Here is a 21,757-nt window from a genome sequence, read left to right as displayed (position 1 = left end):
TTGATAAACGCCACGTGAATTCACATTTCATGAATCGGGGGACATAAAAGGGCAAAAGAAGAAGGAAAGAAAAAGTTAATAGCTCACCTGAGTATAATTGGCGGGAAGCAATTATTGAAAAAAGAATAAAGTGACATGCATCGAGCACCAAGTTTCTGACCCACATAATTACCCTAGAGTAATTTTTTTATTTAAGATATATCAGTATATATATATACGTACATACTTTTTTGAATTAGGGTGGCATAAAGTTTCACTTTCATCGATGTGAAAGTCTGATAAAGTGACAAGAGAGGGTCCAGAGGCCCATTTTTTAGTTTTGCTTTTCTAGTAAAGTTGCTTTAATGGGTCTGAAAACTCAAGAACATAGCACACAAGTACATGGCATTTTTCTTCTCCGATGCCGATTAGTTTGACCAATTTTTCATTTGAAAAATAATACAAGTGCTAACCCAACATATAATGTGATCTTGAAATTTAAATATATTCAATATGTTTCCTAAACTTTAACTCAATATGCAGTATAATTCCTTTACTTTTAAACTTTTCAATGTAAATTTTGAACATTTGGTACATGTTTAATTTAATGTTTGATGTTGTCTCTGAACTTGAATTAATAAAAGAGCAATATTAAACATTCTCATATAGTTTATGGACTAAATTTAACATGTAGCAAAAATACATGAACCACGTTATACAATTTAAAAAATTCAGAGACCATATGGCACATTGGGATAAAATTCGATGATGACATTGCATATTCAATTATAATTTAAAAGTTATTCATGTCATTATCCCTCTTAATTTTATCTGATACATTTGACTTGCATTGAACAAAAATTCCATGAAAATGAACTCCATATCTAAATATTAACAGGTACACTGGCACCACAACCCAGCTGCCTATGGGTCAAAATTGTTTTCTTTTTTGAGAAAATGTCTTCCCAATAAATTTAAAATGCAAGTGTGGGTAGTACTTGGAAATAGATACTATGGGAGATCAATTCGACACGCACGAGCTAAAATTTCTATTTACTTGAAGACCTCATTAGATAAATAGTTATCACCGTGGTACAAAGCCAAACTTTTTGATAATCCATCAAAAAGATAGCTTCAATTATCATTATTGAAACGTGATACACGCAGCAGGACTTTCTAAAATAATCAATCGTGCCCGGCCATCTTCCTTCCCCATATTCTCATGTCAATCTCCATGTAGTACAAAGTCCCATTCAAACTTTAGATATGTGATGAGTTCAACAGCGATGGATCACAAAAAAAAGAAAAAATCGTTAAAGAAAGTCCCTGGAAAACCCAAAAATAAGTCACTCTCCTCCATCTCCCCCACACCACCATACCTTTTTCCCCATGAATCCAGCTCGCGAATTGGAATCTGAATTCCTGGCATATGAGGCACGAGCCCACTGCGAAGAACAAAAGCGGCAGGAGCGACCTTTTTCCCTCAACGGTAATGGTGGTCATCACGTTCTTCCTGTCTGTTTCTTTACCCTTCGGTGGGTATGATTTGCCCCTGCTTTTCCGATTGTTTTTTTTCTTGCTTTTCGCCCCTATGGCATGTGTTGTCCACACGCACCGAGAAAAAACTGGAAAAAGGGGGGATGACATTAGAGAGGTGGGAACGAAATGGGAAAAAGGGAAAGCGATTCGCTGGCTTTCCCTGCTTTTTTTGGGGGGGAGGACTGGGCCCTGTGTGATTCCCAGGGCAGCGTACCACACGCCACACCGAATTGACCGCCGGAGAAGATGAGGGAGAAAGGAGTATGATCGCTTGGTCTTTGAAAGAATAGCGGGCAAAAAAAGAAAATCCTAAGCCTATTATAATAGACTTTATTAGCATAAGAGTCTCAGAACTATTTTAGTCACAAATTCTTAAAAAAAGCAGATCCCACAATAATTTATAATTACTTATTATTTGATATTTTATAATATTATTTTCACAGTAAATTAAAGATGGTCCCACAATAAATTTTTACAATTATAGCAATTCAGTTAATACGATTAATTTTAATCGACTAACGCTAAAGTGGACTAATAGTATGATGTGGCAATTTTAAATATTTTCGATTTTTTTCTTTTTCTTTTTTTCTCTTCTTCCTCCTTTGGCTTCTTTTCCCCATAATGATCGACGAGGCTTTGATGAGACAGCTTCGCCTAGATCTAGGTGAGGTTGGTGAAGGCAACCAAGGCCTCACTAGCCATGGGCGAGGCCACCTTCACCCGTGACCAGCAAGGTCATGGCAAGGCTGGCCTCACCTAGATCTGGGCAAAGCCACCTCACTTGAGGCCCCCACACCTAGAGAGGGTGGCAACTCTTGTCGACGGCCAACGAGAGCTTCAGAGTCCTCACCCAATGGTCAGCGAGCATCATCGGAGCCTCGCCAACCACTACAAGGAAAAGAAGCCAAAGGAGGGAAAAGGAAAGGAAAGGAAAAAAAAGAAACATAAAAAAAAAAAAACATAATTATTAGAAAATTGCCACATCATCATTAGTTAGATGACAAGCACCAGCCAGTCAAAATTGGCTAAATAGATTGAATTGAAAAGATTTAAAATCGGATTGGCGTAATTACAGTAAGTCTAAAACTTTTTCGATAATTTTTCCCTTAGATCTTTTGGACAATGTCATAATGGCCTCTCTACATCTTGCTTTTCTACTTTTCTTTTCAGGGAAGTGATGCTGCCAGTGGGTGGAAAAAGATGCAAGGCTTTTGACCCCTGAACATCCCAATCTTCATCAATTTCTTAATTGGGAAAGTTTATCTCATTTTGCTTTTGCCTCCTCCACGTTCGCAACACGTGACGATTTGCCCCTTTCATCTATATGTCGACGATTCATCTTAGCCTGGATTCAGCTATGCTCAGAAGGACAGTGGAGCACGACGAATGGCGATGTTGCTTGGCTACGGTTGTCCTTATGAGTCAAGAATGTTGAGTTTACTTCTCCATTTAAATGAGTCGCATAAAACGAGTGGAAGTCACTTGAAAAGTGCACTCAAAATAAAAACGTGAGACATATGGACCCGGATCGTGTATAAATAAAAGGACCCAAAAATAAAATACAGAAGTGAGGAGGAGATAATTTCAGCGCTTAAGAGTGTACTTTCGCAAAAGTTCATGCATCTTGCATCCATCATACAATCTCTCTCTCTCTCTCTCTCTCTCTCTCTCTCTAGCTCTTGGCAAATCCACATCTGACTTTGCTTAGATTGAATTGAGAGAATTCCCAACATCTGCTTTTAAAAGTTACTGAATCCCCTTTGTTTGTGGGGATAATCATGAGGGTCTTGGCTAATCCACATCTCTCTCTCTCTCTCTCTCTCTCTCTCTCTCTAGCTCTTGGCTAATCCACATCTGACTTTGCCTAGATTGAATTGAGAGAATTCCCGACGACATCTGCTTTTGGAAGTTACTGAATCCCCTTTGTTTATGGTGATAATCATGAGGGTCTTGGAGACCGTAGAGATCTCATCCTCATCGGCACTGGAGGGGCACACCCCCAACCTTTTAAGATCTCACTTGATCTTCGCTGACCATTACTTTATTGCCTCATGTCCAAAAATACAGGATGCTTTAACAGTGCTATTGATTATCATTGGTAAAAAAAAAACACCGGAGACCTTTTCCCCGGTAAGTTATTTATAATTTTATCATCAGTTTTACGAAATTATCAACTTTTTGATAGTTTACAGATCAGTAATTTTGTAATAACTTAACCCTTTTTATTTGCATAACTTACTTAATGCTTCAAATTTGCTATCATTTATATGAGGGAAAAGTGTCAAAAAGGTCCTAAATCTTTTGTATTTGTGTTAATTTAGTTCATAAACATTTTATTGGTGCCAATTTAGTTATAAACATTTTCATTTAATACTAATTTAGTCCTAAAATTTTTTACTTTGTACCAATTCAATTCTTTTCAACTAATTTTGGCTAGATTTTGTTAACTGGATGTCGTTGACTAATGTGGCATGAATAACACTAATGTGGACAACTTTTAATAATATTTTAATATTTTTTCAAAATTTTTGTTATTTTTTTCTTTTTCCTTTTCTTTTTCTTTTTTTCTTTTTTTTTCTTTTTCTTTTTCCTTCTCATCCTTTCTCCAGTCGATCATTAAACCTCTAGGAACTAGCCAAAGGCAATGGCCGACAAGGCTCACTATTGCCAACCATGGGCGAGGCTGGCTTGAGGCAGCCCAAGTTGCAAGGTGAGGCTCACCCTCTCCAAATTTGACAAAGGTCAAGCCTTGCCAACCATAAACGAGGCTGGCCTCACTCGGCCATTAGTGAGGACTTTAGCCCTCGCAGGCACAACCTCACAAACTCTAGCAAGGTTGACTTCAACCTCACCAATCATCGCCTCTGCCCAGTCACTGAGGTCAAGTGACCAACTCGAGAAAGGAGGAGGAAACGAAAAAAAAAAAAATCGAAAAAATATTAAAATATTATTAAAAATTGTCAACGTTAGCACCAATTGTGCCACATCAGTAAAATCCAACCAAAGTTAGACAAAAAGAATCAAAAGGCTTAGGACTAATTTGGCATTAATAGAAGGTTTAAAACTAAATTGGTACTAATGCAAAATGTTTAGGATTTTTTAGACACTTTCATTTTATATAAAATTTCAAACTGAATTAAAGTGACTTACAAAATTTTATCAATTATATATTATCAACTAATTTTGAACTAGTAACACTCACTTGAATTACTTACAAATGTTGAACAGTCTTTTTTTCTATTTACCAACTCTTTCGTTGAGTCACAAATTTTTAGCTTCAATGGTTAGCTACCCCTTACATTATGGGTAAGCAAACAGACCGGTTCGCAAGGTGAACCAGGCCTAACTGACTTTGCTCAACCAGTTTCAGGCCTATCACAAAAGGATCAATCTAGTTCTCTAATCTAAAAATAGAAAACTAGTCTCGGCTGATTCAATTGCCTATACTATCAAGAAACCTAGAACCAAATTGATTTTGAACCAGTTTAGCTATATATAACACTAAGTAAATTCTTTTACACTCCCTTTTTAAAACATATAATATTTGTTAAAATTAAATATATTTTGACTTATTATTCTCAAGTAGAAAGAATTGTATTCATGTTTGCTACATGCATATGTATATCTAATCAAATGAATAAAGGAAAAAGATGACCCTTATAATCGATCGTTCCTACTAGAGGTGTGTAAAAGAACCGGGATCCGCTTGGATCGCTCGGAACCGATGGTTCTTGAGGGAATCGGTCCGGTTCCCGGTTCCAATTTATGGGAACCGGTGGGTACTGATCCGATTCCCGGTTCCATGGGTGGATCCGTCCACCCGCCCACCCGGATCGGGCCGATTAATTTTTAATATTAAAAACTGGACTTATAACAAAGGGTTTGATAGGTGGATTGGGACTTTATGGAAATAGCTCTCTCTCTCTCTCTCTCTCTCTCTCTCTCTCTCTCTCTCTCTCAGTTTCTTTTTTCTTTTCTATGGCCTTTCCTATCTTTGATTTTAGTTATTTGCTAAATCATAGTGGATTTGCATTTACTCCTTCCTCCCTTCATCTCTCAATCATCAGCCGTCAGTCATCAGTCTCAATCTCCAACACCCCCTCCTCTTCTCTTTTTTACATGCATCATCAACATCATCTTTGTACTCCCATCCCACCTCTCTCTCTCTCTCTCTCTCTCTCTCTCTCTGCTAAAGAGTTTGTCTTCTCGGGTCGTCGACAGTGTATTCTCTCTGCAACTATAAATTTGCATAAATACTCTCTCCAAATGTCCTCCTCCTTTCTTTACTATGTATTTTTTTCACTGCCCATTGTAGCGCCTAATGCATATATGAAAATTAGACACAAGAAACAAGTGTACTATTACCTAATATGAGAAAAGGAGACTTTATGGTTCATGGAATTTTCTTTTGGTCTTTGAATTTTGCCTCTTGTAATGCTATGTTGTGTTTTCAATGATTATTTTTTTATCCATCCCTTGAATATTATCTTGGTAATACCAACCTGTTGCTATGGTAGTAAATTTGGTTATCAATAGAAATAATTAGTGGCAAATTTTTATATATTTTAGTGCAAACTAGTTTTTTTGTTTTTTTTTTTTTTAATGAAATTATCTGGCTCTTAGCTACTTGTTGTAGCTTTTATGAAGGAAAATGACCGAGAAGCTAAAACTCTTGAATGTTTGAGTGAAACCTAGTTTCTCAAATTAGTTGTTGTTTTTGTTTTATGTTCTGATTTCTAGTTGTTGTAACTCTTGGTTTCTAGTATATTACTCGATATGAAAAGTTCTCATGATGAGATTTAGAAAGTGATATTATTATTATTATTGTGAGACCGATTCCGTGAATCCACCTGGGAATCAAATCGGACCGGCAATCCAGTTTCCGGGTGGATTCATGCAACAAACGGCTAGATCCCAGTTTCAATTTTTCATAACCAATTCTTAGCGGGCGGTTCCCGATTCTAGGTCGAGAACCACCCGCCCGGACCATGCACATCCCTAGTTCCTACCTTACATTAGCTAACCCTATCAATATACGAAATAAGTATAGCCCATTATTCTCTCATTAAATTACCGATTAGTTTTGGTTACCAATTCTTGTTTAAGTTATTTATTGAGGTGTCCATGGGCATAATCACCACACTAACTTAGAGCATGTTTGGTAGTCATTTTGTTCCGAATAACAATTTTTTAATAAAAATAATTTATTTTTTTGTTTCTATTCCCGAAAACAAATTATGAGAATAAGAACGCGCTTAGTAACTACAAAAAATTTCTATTCTAGGAATATAAATATGCGTGGTAAACTTATATAATTTTATTATTTCTTTTAATTTTTTTAATTTTTACTATATTTTCTTTTTTTCCTACTTTATGCTTTGTGGCCGTCGCTAGCCACGACAACGGCCGGCGACTGGCTGGACGAGGTCTGGTGAGCTCGTCGAAGCCTCGTCGATGGCCTCAGTGGCCAGGGAGCCTCGCCAAGCCACTGTCGAGGCTCGACCTCGTGCCGGCCTCGCCTTAGCTAGGCAAGCTCAAGCTCGCCCAAATCTGGTGAGAGTGGCCATGGTGAGCTCGGCCTCGCCCGGCCAAACTAAAAAGTGACACTCCTATGAGGTTGTGGCCATAACCGAGGCCGACGACTAGCCAAAACAAAAGGAAGAAGGAAATAAAAGATAATAAAAAATTAATTCTTAGAATTCTTCCTGAGAACAAGAAGTTACTTTTTTCTACTTTTTGTTTCTATTTCAAGTCTGTACCCAAAAACAAAAATTTTACCAAACACATTTCTGTTCTTTTTTTGTTCCCCGGAATAAAAGAACATAAATTTTTGTTCAAGGAACAAAAACACTTTTTAATAAACATGCCCTTAATCCTCTCATTTAGACCAAGGGGTAGAAATCTCCACAAGGTGCATATCATACATCTACCAAGCATTACAATTGACACTAGGCTGGTGCTTGCTTAGGAAGAGCCAAATCTTGAATAAAAAATAGTCCACAATATGTAGGGTGCATTTGACTCAACATTACCAAAGAGCTTTCGACCTCTAAACCCCGAAGAAAATGTTAGACCGTTTGACAACTGTTTTGAAATTTCCAATATTGAGAAGACTAAAAACTCAATGCTAGTAAAGATTAATTTTGTACTTTCAACATTTAGTCAAATGTTGAACACCATCATGCGACCCCCACGAGACCCAACCACACAACATCTAGCGCTGTCACCAAGGTTGCGCAACCCTCACTAGAGGTTGCTTGAGGTCAACAACTACTTACACCAAATCTGGCTTGCCGGTGGCCCATAGCCCTTCACCAATCCAACAAAAGATTTGGTCTTTTTTTTCTATAAATATATATATTTCATTTTTTTTCAATTTTAAACAAATAAAAATTAAAAAAAAACTAATATTAATTACCAAAAGACTTTTCACATGTATTTTCTACTAAACAACATTTCTTTCAAAGTTGCTTTTCAAAACGCAATTTACTAAATGTTTTTGCATTTACCTAATCGGCTTTCAAAATGCTTCACCAAACGCATCCAAACTAGCAAAATAAATGGATGCCTTGAACCAAATACAGCTAGAACTGCCGTCCTTGATAGCTAAATGAGGATCTCTGTGCTTCAGTAGCGTTTAACAAGAGCACGAGCAGTCCTTCGGAATCGACAAAGACCAAATGAATCTAAACTCTTGCAAATGCCATGTTCAGAAGAGAAAACAGAACCTGAGAGCATCTACACAACCTCTCATCGAAGTAGAATAAAAACCGGAAAAGAGTGGCAAGAAACATTGACTACTGTGATTCTGTATTGTTGGAACATCCGTGTATATCTCAGTCATTCAAGAATCGCTTCAAATTCAAATTGCGATTTGTGTAATTCTTAAGCCCAATCAGATGACTTATCGGTGATGGGGGTAGAAAAGAAAACAGTGGGAATAACTGGGTTAATTATACAGCGTCCTCTAGATTGAATTTGGGAGAAAGTTGCAAGTGACCGAGCTGAACTAGAAGCTAATTACAAAACCAAAACAAACAATTCACAGTTGACCAGAGAATACTCGTGGAATTTGGCTGCTGCACAAATCCTGACTGCAATTCAACAAAGGAGAATCAAGTGAATGGATTAATATGAGCAACAATAGTTTTCAATGGTAAGGAAATAATCCCAAAAAATAAATTAACCTATAAAGACCACAGGTGCTGCCTTGCCTAATGGGGAAAAATGGTTAAAGGCAACATCTAGAAGTACTTCTTGAAAGTACTAAATGAGGCAATTAAGCAAGACCCAAAGTAGGACATTAAGTAGGAGCTTCAAATTTTCTTCACTGTCTGCAATCTAAATTAGACTTTGAAATACGACCACAAAGACCAACAAGAGACGATCACGACTATTCATGGCTCGATGCAAATAAGCTATTGAAGAAATATAGCAATTGTACTATAAAGTAAAGGCCATCAATCATTAATCACTATGAAGTCCATCAATCATTAATCACTAAGTGAAATCACACCTCTTCAGTTCAGGTCTCCAGATATTTTCCGCATGAAACATCTCGGAAGAACGAAAGTTCAGTCAGAATCATCATCAGAGGCATAAACCAGGGAAGCCTTATGTTGCCTTTCTCTAGTGTTACTAGTTTTTCTTTTCTTTTGCAGAAGGTGGAGGCTAAGGGTTCCGGTTGGGGTTAGCTGCTCAAACTTCACTTCAGCAAAATATGAAGCAATATTCTCAAATCCTCATGACTACAGACCGAAGAGCAAATAAGTCAAGCAATCAAGCACGTACAAACTTAGGTAAAATGGAGCCCTCAATTCAGACTCGCAAAAAAAGAATCGAAAAGAAGTGTTGTGAATGAGAGTAACACCACAGAGGAGGAGGAAAAGAAGAATAAGATTCAATATGCCTCTTCAGTTCAGGTCTCCAATATATTTCCGCATGAAACATCTCGGAAGAACGAAAGTATTTCTACATTCATCACAAGAGGCATTGATTGTTACGTCCTAAATTGCTAGGGAATAAAGCGCTCAGCTGAGCAAATTGGGCCACTCGAATCTTGAAAGTCGAGGAGCAACAATTTGAAATGACAGCCTGAACAATGTAGCCACCAGACCACATCTAGAAATAAGGCATTAAAAAAAAAAAAAAAACCAAGACACGAGGCCTATAACTCCCGTTTTGGGAACTATTTACCTCTCACCAAAACAACAGAAATTTGCAATGCCAAAAGAAAGGAAAGAAAACCAAAGTGAAGCAATCAAGTAAAGCCCTTATCAAGAACATAGACAGATGGTTCACGCCTCTTCAGTTCAGGTCTCCATAATTCTTCCACATGATGCATTTCGGAAGAACGAAAGTATTCAGATGTTCATCCTCAGAGGCGCTACACCTACTGTCTTAAAGTTTAAATGAGCAGATCACGCCCCTTAAAACCCACAAAACAGATCCAAGGTAAACAAAAATTATAGCTTTCTTGCGTCCTATACTTGCAGAAAGCAAAACATACACAGATTAGATGTAAAACTTTTCAGGTCTCCAAAACTTTTCCTCACGGAACATGTCGGAAGAACGAAAGTATCGCGACTTCATCACGGAGGCAAAACCATACAGTGGCTGCCCTTAAATCTATATAATGCCCGCAATCACGCTCGAATCCCCGAAATCAAAAATGGCATTTTCTCATCGAAAACGGAAAGAAAAGCGAGAAAAGAAAGAGACCCACAATCGAAACCCGCAAGAAAAAGGGGGAAAACGAAGCAAGATCCGAACCCAAGTCGTGAAAAGCAGCGAAGAAATCAAGGGTATACTTGTATAGATGGATACAGCATCCGCAGCATCGAGAGTCGACACCGTTTCGAAGCAAGCAACGGGACCCGAATACGGTCTCGAGCAATGAAACTGCAGAGCTAACGAATGCAAGGTAAAGGGAGGGACGGAGAGAATCGGCGGTATGGCCGACCTCGCTGCGGCCGAGCAGCTGAAGCCGATAGCTTTCTCGTTCGGTCTGAGGTGGTCCCTGTTTTTATAGAGGCGAACGTTGCGTAACCCTAGCGCTTCGTTCCTGCCTCTTGATCCTATCTTTGCTTCTAGATTCGGTTAATTACAGTTTTGGTCCTTTGATCATTAAAGTTCATGCCATCTGGTCCTCCATCTTTTTTTTTTCTTTTTTACATTTGATCCTTCGTCTTTTGTAATCTGTGCAATACGGTCCTCCGATTGTTGATTAACCATCAAATTACTTATGAAGTGGCCCAAAATTTTGGACATGTAGCGTTTATGTTGGGCCATATTGGGGATTGACAAGAAAAGGAATATGCACTAATGCAAAGTGACAGACAGAACGTGAAGAGGGTCGCTCAACACTGTGCCTAATTCCACTCAAAAGACGTCAAGGGTGCGGCGGCCTTCGATGGGTTCAAGTGGGGGTTGCCGGATCGAGAGACCGAGAGAGAGAGAATAGGTTAAAGAGTTGTCGAGGGTAGTAGACATGTGGGCATCATTGCTTCTTTCGGCCATCGCTTATGGTGGCATGACTCGCTAATGGCAGGCAAGGGTTCTCTAACTCTGATCGAAGGAGGGCAATGCCCTATTGAGGGCCGTGAGACCCCATCACTACAAATTACCACTAGAAACGGCAAGGGTCTTTTAGCCCTTGCTGGGCCGTCAACCTCACTGATTAGGGTTAGACAACACTTACTTGCGAATCGATGAGGTGTTTCGTCAATATTTGACTGGAAATTCGGGTGGATTTTAGCCAAAATATCATTTGCATAAAATCAAAGTTTGACTCCTTAAATGACAATGAAAGTCAAATGGTTGGACTGCGAACATCCCTTAAGTGTAGTGACCATTGCGAAATTCCAAAAATATTAGAGTAATTGATCGCATTTTACAACTTCCAGATATGTCACATAGACGAACAATGATATCGTTGCCCACTACACTCCAAGAAGATTGAAAAAATGAGTGGCATAACCATGAGAATGTGGAACCCTGGAGTTATTTGTTTCGTTTGGTTGTCAAGATAAGAATTAAGACTAGAAGATGATAAGATATGATGAGAAATGTGTTGGATTGTTATATGTAATACTTTATTTGGTAAGTCTAGCTATTCTATTATGCACCCAACACGATCACCGCCCCAGCGATCACCATTTCCAACGGCTACCTCCATTGCTAGGGTCATCTGACCATGTCGACCACGGGTGGGATGGTCGCCTCACGGAACAGATATGGCTATCCCACGTCTTATGCGCCCTCCGGATGTAATTTCTTCCCTTATACTTCTTGTGCAGCCCAATCGGCCTCTCAAACTGCAGCAATTCTCCAAGTTCATGTAAAGAACTACCCTGTCTTTGAGAATCTTACAGTTCCTAACTATCCCATACAGCATTGCACAGATTCATTCCCAACATTCGAAGGTACCAATAGAGTCATTCAATTCACTAATGCCACTCCAAAATCCACCAGACAGAAAATGCCTCATCAAAAGAACACAATACAAACTAGAGTAAATGAACATGTTGAGAAGACTAGTAATAGGATACAAAAGTCGTGTGCGACTCTAAATGTAGCTAAACAACAGCGATTATCACTCTACGACAATAGACGGAAAAAACGGATGAGGCGAGATGACTTTCAAGATGAAAAAACTTCACAAAATAGTCAATGTTGGTCAGGTTAAGCAATTAGGAGACGACGACGGCCTCCAATGATCATCGAGATTGCTATAATCAACGCACGTGCCAAATACTTTTCTAGCGACTCAATAGTACACAACCCTAATGCACAAGAAAACCCAAGTACCCAAAAAGACAAGTGATGAAACTCCCATGAGCACAAGGAGAAAAGACGAAATAGCCCTTCCCATCATATAATCCCAAGTTTGGTGTCCCTAGAATCAAGTGGCACGATTGGAGCTCCTCCTGGAGACCCAACCACATGAACATGCGTAGCTGCAACAGCATCACCCCCCTTCCCAGCCTCTCCCTCGCCCAAAATTACCGTTTTACCCTCCTCGGCCTTCTCGACCTTCTCCTTCGTCATGTTGCTCACGTCCTCGGCCACCTTAACGACTGTCTCGAGAGCACTCGACACCCACGATGCCCCGGTCGACACGTACCGGTTGCTCATGATGCTGGAGTTTGCGGCCGAGCCGCCTGCCTTGATCTGCTCGGCCATCGCTAGTGCCGATCTCGTCATCTCAGACACATGGAGCCGCTCGTCCATCTCCTTCACCTTGCCCGTGACTATTGTGGTCCCTGCACCGAGCCTCTCACCCAGGCCGATCTTGCCACCGATCGAGGCGACGGTGGCGGACGCGCTTGACGTCCAGTGGTGCTGCTCGTCGAGGGCCTTGGCCCTTGCCATCACATCCTTCCCGAGGACGAAGCCCGCTGCGAGCATCGAGCTCACCACGTCCTCGGCCTTTTTGATGGCATCACCGCCGATGGTTGGTTTCTTCTCCTTCATATCACAATTCAAATCACATAAAAAGGAAAGAATTTTATATGGACAAATCATATGCCCTTTAAATGACTGGTGATTTGAAAAATCTTTTCTTAATCACATTAGTCTATGTTGCTTCAAAACATATATGAAAAAAATGTTTTAATTATAAGTAAGTTTAAAAATGCTATTGATTTTAACAATATTTTTCATTGACTTATTTTCCCGAACTATTTAAGTGCATCACCATTTATAGCAACATTATAAAAAACAATAAAAATTGGCATCCAAGAATTTGAAACAGAGCATGATCTTACTGGTGTGGAGGGAAGAGCTTCTGGGGGGAGCTGGTAATCATCAACAGGCGTTATGCTAACACAAAGATCAGCTATGGTAGCGCCCTGAAAATCAATCTAATCAGTATTCACCCTCAATCGACAGACAGGCAATGCAATCGATGTCGCATCATAGCATCTAATCGCTCGACACGATCTTTCTTTCGCCTTCCACGAATTCGATCTAGCACTGAGCACAGGAGAATATACATCCGAGTATTTCATCGAGCATTAAGCGTCGACAGAGAAGTGGAACGCGCAGGTTCGAACTTAAGTTGTTCTTCCGTGACTTTACAGAGCGGCCATGGAAATTCTGCTTTGGTTTAGAGTTCTTACCGAGAGAAGCATTGCTGTGTCTGCACCCTGCGCTTCTTTGAAAGTGACATACGCGAGTTGCGACGATTCCGATTCTCTGCAAGTGAAATCATCAGTCTACCGTATAGGATTCTTTCTTTTCCGACGAGGTGAAGTTATTAAGTTCTCGCCTTCTCATTTCGACGTGTTGGATATCACCGGAGAAAGAAAAGAACTCTCTAACGTCTCGGTCCGAAACATTTGGAGATATGTTGCTGACCTTGATCGTCTTTATCTACAGAATGTGGAGGAGCATGATGAGCAGATGAAGAACTTCGAATGCATTAATCATTCGATCATGAGATGACATGCTTAGAAACTTTGGTGATGCAGTAATAAGGTGAATCGATATTAGTATATTCCGACAAGTACTCATGTCATGCAGATGGCGAAATCTCGTGCGAACGAGCGCTGAAACCAACCGCACCTCAGATACGTTGATTGTCCAATTTGGCGTCATGATGGATTCTGGGACCGACCCGTTTTTCCTTTCTGCATTATCCTCCGAGACCTGCATATTCAGGGGAAAAGCAGAACATTAGCGTATTCAATCTCGGAGATGACAAGTTACGTCAAAATTATGCGACAAATTACATGATGGATTAGATCGCGAGCATAATCAAGATTAATTGAGGAAGTGTAAGATGAGGAAGGAGTTGAATCCGTTTAGGAAACAAGAGTGTTGAACATGGGCTTGCAAAGGAAAGAGCAAATGCATCATTCGAAACCAGAAGCAACAAAGACAGAGCACAAGGAATCGAGTACTTACCGACATCGCGAATCGGCGTTTAGAAAATTCTTTAGAACCAATTGAAACCTTCTTCAGACATGAGAGAGAGAGAGAGAGAGAATATGATGTTCAAAACGACAGTTTCGCGCTCTTTCGGAGACTCTGTGGTTCACGTTGGCTTCCGCACCGCTCTTGCCCTGTTTTTCGGGGGCTCTTTTCGCATTGCATTTACGCGACGAGTTCGACGGCTCGACAGACCCGCTCGTGACAATGTCTTTAGACCTGCCGAGCCATACACAAGCCCCATATATAAATATCGTTTTGCAGAGATCTACGGAGCGATGGAGGAGAGGCGCGAGATCATCATGCCTAGCCTAAGCTTCAGCAACGACGTCCGTGTTCTTTTCCAAGTTCGGAATCGTGTCCATGCATCAGCAAGCAACCCGATTAAGACGAGCCCCGGCTGCCGCCGCCCATGCGTGCCCGGCCCCCGGTCTCTTTCTCATGCATCGCCCTGGAAACCCGCCTGGTGAGACGCGACACTTGATCGAGAGAGGTTGCTCCCGGCCATGGACCGCGTATGCATCCCCGACCGGGGTGAGAGACATTCCAATCTAAAGGTTTACTGCCTCAAGATCGGAGGTCGTGATCTTGATCCCCAAAAGGAGCCGCCGTGCCGTCGCTACCCTCTCATAGGGGATCAGGACTCATCTCCGTCATTGGACACCAAACATGCCAATCTATCCTCTTCCGAATGTGAGCAAAAATAGTAAACTGCCTCCCGACTCCCATCTAAATATTTTAGGGGTCGATCCAATGGGATTAAATCATTCTATTGATCGGATCTATTCCTCGGAGTACGTTTCAAAAGATCTCATCTCAGATCTAATATCCCTGCTCTCAAGAGTTGCAAGACCTTTCTATAAGCAAAACACCGTCCATTTGCATATTGACAGGACGAATTTGTCCATGTTCGTATTGACCATTCAAATCCATTCAAAACTCTACATCATACTAGGGGGAAAGGGGAAAATTTTCGACGGGGCTCATATTCATCGGAATGCATCATTGCGTCTTCCGAGTAATCGCATGTTCCGACCATCCACCCGAATTCCGACGGCCTCATCTTTCTCCGACCAAAACTTGTGTCGCCGCGACAGCGCTAGGCCCGACCCTAGACCACGACCAGCGAACGAAAAAACGACCCTCCGTGCCGCGCATGCGCCCAAACCGCCTCATGAAAAATCTTCACGAAAGATGCCCACCGACTCGGCCGATTTTACCGAATTGCCACTCCCCCGTTCCCCTACAACTCCCGCCAATTTAGGGTTTCAATCCACATCCGCAAAATCCAAAAAATTCAACAACCAAAAAATCCCAAAAGAAATAACAATAAGAGCGAAAAAAAAAAAAACGAATTTAAATGCCCAAAAAAAGAGTGAAAAAAAGAAATTCGCAAACATCTCCAAAAATATACAAAATTCAAAAAAGATCGCACACTTTCTTGATCTTGATCTTGATTTTTTTTTTTTCTTTTCGTCTCGTCCCCTTGAAAAAGAAAAGACACTCTCGCTCTCTCGCACTGGCGACTCCTTCTCGATGGCAAGAACCGAGCCCGACCCCGGAAAGAAGCGCAAGAGGAGGCCGCCGCCGCCGATCGCCTCCCCCGCCTCCGCCTCCGCCCGCCGCCTCCTTCTCCTCCCACTCCGTGGACTTCTCCGGCCCCTTCCGCGACAGCGTCCGCCGCTTCGTCCGGGAATGCGCCCAGCCCCAGGACCACGCCGCCGTCGGGGGCTGCCCCACGTGGCGCACCGACTTCGTGGGCGGCGGCGGTGGGGACGCCGTCTTCCCCCTCTACACCGTGGAGGAGGACGTCCGGGGCTCCCCGCGGCCCTTCTGCGACGGTTGCAGATACGTCGGTGAGTCGGTTTTCTTGATCGGTTTCCGGGAATCTTGTTATTTCGTGGCTGTTCGGGCACTGATCGGCGGTTTCCGCGCTCCGGATTCGTTTTTGTTTTTGAGGGGTTGGGTTGTTCTGGGTTTTCTAGATTCTTGTTCTTTGCGTAGGGTTCTTGAGTTTTTCTGCGACGTCGAGACCGCTTCGGAATTCGTTCTTGGTCCTGGTTTGGGGGAGGATTTCGTCGAACGTGGTCGGGGAAGGACTTCGAGTTTTGTTTCTTGATTCCTGAATCTGTAATTTACCGGTTTGTGATCGGCGTCTTGTTGGGCTTTGAAGGTTGGAGTCACCATTTTGTGTCCAAGAGGAGATACCACTTCATCATTCCCAGAGAAGGCGAATGGGCTAAACCCATGAGTGGAGACATTCTCGAGCTCGACACTCATCTCTTACATGGCATGATTCACTGCAATGGTTTCGGGCACCTTCTCTGTATTAATGGTAACGAAGAGGGGACTCGTTCTATTCGTGCCGAAGAGTTGATGGACCTGTGGGATCGAATCTGTGCGATTCTTCGAGCCAGGTGAATTTGAACACTAGCCTTGCGAGCGACAAATCAAATGTCGCATGTTATAGATAGGGCGATGTAATGTTGCTTTTCCTAATGGGCTTTGGCTTCTACTGTTAGGAAAATCACAGTCCATGATATGTCAAGGAAGGGTTCGATGGACCTTCGGTTGCTGTATGGACTTGCATATGGATGCTCTTGGTTTGCAAAATGGGGTTACAAATTTAATCTCGGAAGTTTCGGAGTCACGAAAGACAAATACAACAGAGCACTTGAAGTTCTTGGTTCATTGGATCTCAATACCATTGTCCAAGACTTTTTCGACACAAGCCATGGCAGAGCAATTCGGCAAATCATACGTAAATATAAAGATGCTAGTGAGTCTCGATTGGTCACCATCAGCGACCTGCTACAGTTTATGCTTGCTTTCAAGCACAAACATCCAATCCAGAAAAAGACTACTGTGGAAGGACACCCTGCTGTATGTTCTGAATCACAAATGGTAACAGACAATCGAAAACCTCTTCTCAATACAATTGATGATATTGCGCCACCACTGTCTGCCATTATCTCAAGATCCTATGAAGAGAAGAGCCCAGTTGATGGTAATTCTGCAGAAGATACATCTTCAATTTCCGCAATACCTGTCGCAGAATTATATTCTAGATGGCCAACAAAAAGGTTGGAGCATGCAGCTAAAATTATAGTCAACACTTTGAAAGAACACCAAGCAGATGTTAAAGGACACAAGAGCATGTCCAGGCAAGAATTGCGAGATGCTGTCCGTCTGTATATTGGAGATACTGGACTAATTGATTTTGTCATAAAAAACATAGACAATACAATTGTGGGCAGTCAGATTGTTCGTCGCAAGATGAACCCACAAACCAAAACTCTGGTATTTACTGTTCAAGAAGTTGGCAAGGAGGAAAAGCTTGAAGATAGAAATAGTTTGCGCTTGTGTTCTCCAGTTGTAGAGCAGGAGTTTGATATTTATGAGGACTTGTTGTGTTTGTATGAGAACATTTTGTTTGGCTACCCGGATTCCCACCCTGTGAGTTTGGCTACCCAGGTGATCCTGGACAGCAAGCATTTCGTCAAGGAGTGGAAATATGCAAACGCAAAGGACGAGAAGTTTACAAGAATCACATGCAGAGTCATGCCGACTTACGCTGAGTTGGTGTCACATTTGACACGGCCACTGCCACCAGGCGAGTTGATTGTTGTCCCTCAGTGCGTGACAACCGGCGAGCTCAAGCTGGTGGTGCAGAGAGCGCTGAGGGACACGTACATCATAATGGACCAGTTCATCGTGAGGGAAATGAAAGCTTGCGAAACGCAGGTGAGAGATGATCAGCAAGTGCAGCATCGCGTTCTGGAGTCGCAAATGGAGGTGTTGGTCAGAGGCCAAGGGCTAGACTTGGAGAGTGAACTCAGGTACGAAGGTGGGACAGATAATTGGATGGTGGATTGTGTGTGTGGAGCAAGAGACGACGATGGCGAGAGGATGGTGGCTTGTGATGTTTGTCAGGTGTGGCAGCATACCTTGTGCGCCGGTATTGAAGATGACGAGGAGGTTCCTTCGATGTTCATATGTGGTAGGTGCAATGCAGTGAAGCACAGCAAGAACTGACTGGTATACATGTTCCCTTTTGTTCCCTTCCTTTCTGGGGTCAGAGAACTGGTAAATATCGTTCAGTCAATTTTGTTTATGGCTCTCTAACGTGTAGTCAAGAAATGTTTTTGCTTGATCAGGATCACCATGTAGTTGTGGTTCTGCAGATGAACTGAACGGGCATAGATCCGATTTTTTTATTCAACTTTGGAATTAGTGAAAGAGCTCTCATTTTTTTTTTTTTTTTTTTTTATCTTTTATATAGTCAAGGGTTTCAGAAAATTTGAATGGTGGGTGTTGCTTTTCCTCTGGCCCAAAAGATTCCTTCATGGGAGTATCCTGGGGCTGGACAGAGGTTACTCCCATGCAAATCGGGTAGAGTCAAACTGATAAAACGCTCTATAGGAAAGGAAAGAAGAAGATGGGGCCAGATCCCTATAACTTATTCATTCTGCTAGACTAAATCTTCTCGGACTGAGAATAATAATGCTACGCATAGCAAGGTTGTGAATACACTATTGTGTGAAATTGTGAGTAGACATTTAAACAAATGACATCTTAATTGGAGTGAATGGTTTCATCTAGAACCTACTCATTTGAACAAGTTCTCTAATTTTTGAAATCTGAAAGCTACTTTATCATAAAATTTACAGTCAGTTTCAGGGTCTATTCAAGTTTCATGCATACTTTTAATTGAATAATTACAATAATCATCACTGCTAATGATCATTATTTGATATTAATTATTCACATTTAGATATATAAAAATTATGAAATATTATAAAAGTAAAGAGAACAAATAAACACATACTTGTTGCGGGTTTAAACTTACCCATAAAAACAAGTTTCCCAATTTTTGGAATCTCGGCATATCCTAGAACTTGGAACCAAAGCGGTTCCTATCGGTCCGATTCTACGCACTCCTAATCTTCAATGTCAAAAAGAACTTTGTCATGGCATTTCGCAAAGCAATCTCGATATATCGTTGTTTGCTTATTAATAGCATAGTGACACCACATAAAATCGCGAGAGAGAGAGGTTATATAGCACATTCCTTGCAATTTGATGAATTATTTCCTGCAAAGCAGATCTAGGAAATAAAATTATCAGATAATTGACTCATTTTCCTCCTTAGTTGAGGTCCAACCATTGACTTTAATGGTTCAAGGTGATGTGATGAAGCGATTTTAGAAGAAATTCTCCACTTTGGTTCATCAATCCAATCAATCCAGGATAATAATGGTAGAGGGATTACATTGCATAAAATAGATCACTGTGCATTTCGAAGACCTCCGCTTTCTTGTACTCTTAGTAGAAGGAACGCGTGGTAAATACGCGCCAAAGAGCGTACGATTTTTCCCATATTCATAACTGTCCGAGATTATTGGTCATTTTGGTCGTCCAGCACATGCAACTTTTTCGCAAAAGTTTGAAATCCAGATGCCCTTAATTTCGTTTTGTACATAAGGCTTTGTAAGGTTGTTAATTTAGATAAAATGAATTGGCTTGGAAATGCTTTTATCAAACTTTTATATAGAACCGGAGTAACAAGCTTGTTAATCTCGAATTTTCGAATAGCAGGTGATTTAGAATAATTATGATTTGAATCGAGTGTGTGAGATCCTTATAATAATGTTGAGAGAAGGCTGTTACTGCCGATCAACTGCCCCCACTCTTTTGCTTACCAAAAAGTAATCTTTCATGGGTTTAATGGCCATCTCAAGACACTGTCGTTGTCCTTCCTGAGCTTTGGCTATTCTGCAGATCATAGTATTCTCCAAAAATCTCCAACGCCATGATTGCGGAGCCCCAAGATCACGACCACAAAAACAAGTTGGTCTTACATTCCGATCAATTACATGTTCCATGATGCGGTCCAAGCGATTCCTTCATGAGTGCATATGAGAAGACAAGAACGGATGATTGCTTCTTTTTCTAGGTCGTGTGAGTGGAGGACGAAACTCCCCTACAGGACCGACTGATCATTCCCAAAGGACAAGGATTCTGACCTTTTCTTCAAGATTACATGTAATGAGCCTTTTCACGTCGGTGGACGGGACTTACGGAATCCAAGATCAGTCCCTTTCTTAATCAGCTGGGATTGTCCTCTTTCAGCCCTCTCCTCTTCTCCTCCTATCTTATGTTATCGCTATCGTTGAAATGAGATAGATTTTCTCGGTCGCAGTCGCAACCGTCGCAGTCGCAAGTATATTAAGCTGCAAACTTGGATTTATCATCAAGATTATCTTCTGCTTTGAGTGCACGCGCTGTGGCCATGTAGAAAAGAGGAAGATAAGGATTAAAAGTAAAGGAGGAGGAAGATCATTTTAGCTTAGGCTTATGCTGAACACAGAAAACGCTAGGCCTACTTAGCCAATGGCCTCGTACTGGCTAGAAGCTCAAATTGCAAGAAACTTCATCAGTTTCTTGTTAGTCCGTCGCGAAAAAGAAGTCTCATACCCTTCATGATCTCCTTTTGACCCATGATCAGAGAACATGGGGTTGAGAATTTCAAATGATGCTTGGATATGTAAAAGCATTCCTAGGTCAAATGGGAAAACTTGGATGGTCGATAAAGCACGATGTAACCGGCCAGGAGAAGCTTTTCAGCTTTATCAAGCTTGACCTCAAGAAAACGTATTGGGGAGCAAGGACCAAGCCAACCACCACGAACGTGAATAGGCTATCGAATTCTAAGACAGACTCCTAATCTCTTTAGCCACGTTCATCGTTGATCGGATGGATCGCAATAGAATTTCCGATTTCATCATGCTTTATGGGTCTCTTTACATCGTAGTCCCTTTCAAGTTCAACGATAGTGGCTGAAGCCGAACGTTTACTATTGTCTTCCGCACGCTGGCCGGAGAAGTGGGAAAGGACGGACTTCGGGCATCGTGGGTTGGGCTGCCATCCGACTCCTCACATAGTCAAAGGAGGAACAGTGGAGAGAATGGACTGCCCGGGGATAGCACAATCACGCTTTCTCATTCGAGCCTAACGTGGACTGCTGTGACCAACGTTTACACTCCCACGGCGGCTATCCGTTTCTTCCCCCAAATTCACGTCACCATGATATATGCCTAATTGATGGATAGATGGATAGATGGATAGATAACTAGATAACGGAACACCACAGAAAAAAAGTCAAGATACATGACTAGAGACTAAATTCAGTGACGAAACGGATGATTGGTCTCAAATTCCACTAGACGAGAACTCGTCTCGTCCTTTATTCGGTACCCATGTCACGAGCTATTACGGTCTCCTGATCCCAATGTGAATTCGGCTT

The 21,757-nt window shown here is 41.4% G+C and overlaps 2 protein-coding genes, 1 long non-coding RNA gene and 3 other non-coding genes across 6 annotated transcripts; 1 reads left to right on the top strand and 5 right to left on the bottom strand.

The window, feature by feature from the left end:
• Window positions 1–8,299: 8,299 nt before the first annotated feature.
• On the bottom strand, window positions 8,300–10,535 carry LOC104453641. Its single transcript, XR_727144.3, has 2 exons — window positions 9,035–10,535; window positions 8,300–8,612 (listed from the first exon to the last, which is right to left on the bottom strand). It is a non-coding gene; the product is annotated as an uncharacterized LOC104453641 (long non-coding RNA).
• On the bottom strand, window positions 9,033–9,116 carry LOC120296531. The gene has a single exon (XR_005553479.1). It is a non-coding gene; the product is annotated as a small nucleolar RNA Z159/U59 (small nucleolar RNA).
• On the bottom strand, window positions 9,426–9,509 carry LOC120296533. The gene has a single exon (XR_005553481.1). It is a non-coding gene; the product is annotated as a small nucleolar RNA Z159/U59 (small nucleolar RNA).
• On the bottom strand, window positions 9,820–9,903 carry LOC120296530. The gene has a single exon (XR_005553478.1). It is a non-coding gene; the product is annotated as a small nucleolar RNA Z159/U59 (small nucleolar RNA).
• Window positions 10,536–12,390: 1,855 nt separating the features above from the next.
• LOC104455623 (binding partner of ACD11 1) lies at window positions 12,391–14,175 on the bottom strand. The gene is made up of 5 exons (XM_018877262.2): window positions 14,086–14,175; window positions 13,790–13,893; window positions 13,641–13,716; window positions 13,287–13,370; window positions 12,391–12,987 (listed from the first exon to the last, which is right to left on the bottom strand). The coding sequence occupies exons 1-5, from the start codon at window positions 14,173–14,175 to the stop codon at window positions 12,391–12,393; spliced, it is 951 nt and encodes a 316-aa protein (XP_018732807.2).
• A 1,769-nt stretch (window positions 14,176–15,944) lies between these two features.
• LOC104455622 (PHD finger protein MALE MEIOCYTE DEATH 1) lies at window positions 15,945–18,687 on the top strand. Its single transcript, XM_010070385.3, has 3 exons — window positions 15,945–16,307; window positions 16,625–16,868; window positions 16,974–18,687. The coding sequence occupies exons 2-3, from the start codon at window positions 16,699–16,701 to the stop codon at window positions 18,484–18,486; spliced, it is 1,683 nt and encodes a 560-aa protein (XP_010068687.2). The 5' UTR covers window positions 15,945–16,307; window positions 16,625–16,698; the 3' UTR covers window positions 18,487–18,687.
• The last annotated feature ends 3,070 nt before the right edge of the window (window positions 18,688–21,757 follow it).

The sequence above is a fragment of the Eucalyptus grandis genome, chromosome 7, assembly GCF_016545825.1.
Source record: "Eucalyptus grandis isolate ANBG69807.140 chromosome 7, ASM1654582v1, whole genome shotgun sequence".
Taxonomy (NCBI): domain Eukaryota; kingdom Viridiplantae; phylum Streptophyta; class Magnoliopsida; order Myrtales; family Myrtaceae; genus Eucalyptus; species Eucalyptus grandis.
This window is presented reverse-complemented; position numbering and strand designations above follow the sequence as displayed.

Coding starts and splice junctions, on each gene's coding strand:
- LOC104455623 (XM_018877262.2), bottom strand. CDS start 14,175: ATGCAGGTCTCGGAGGATAATGCAGAAAGGAAAAACGGGTCGGTCCCA. Junction 13,717..13,789: donor CAACACGTCGAAATGAGAAG/GCGAGAACTTAA, acceptor TTTCACTTGCAG/AGAATCGGAATCGTCGCAAC. Junction 12,988..13,286: donor AAGCTCTTCCCTCCACACCA/GTAAGATCATGC, acceptor TGTGATATGAAG/GAGAAGAAACCAACCATCGG.
- LOC104455622 (XM_010070385.3), top strand. CDS start 16,699: ATGAGTGGAGACATTCTCGAGCTCGACACTCATCTCTTACATGGCATG. Junction 16,869..16,973: donor TGTGCGATTCTTCGAGCCAG/GTGAATTTGAAC, acceptor TTCTACTGTTAG/GAAAATCACAGTCCATGATA.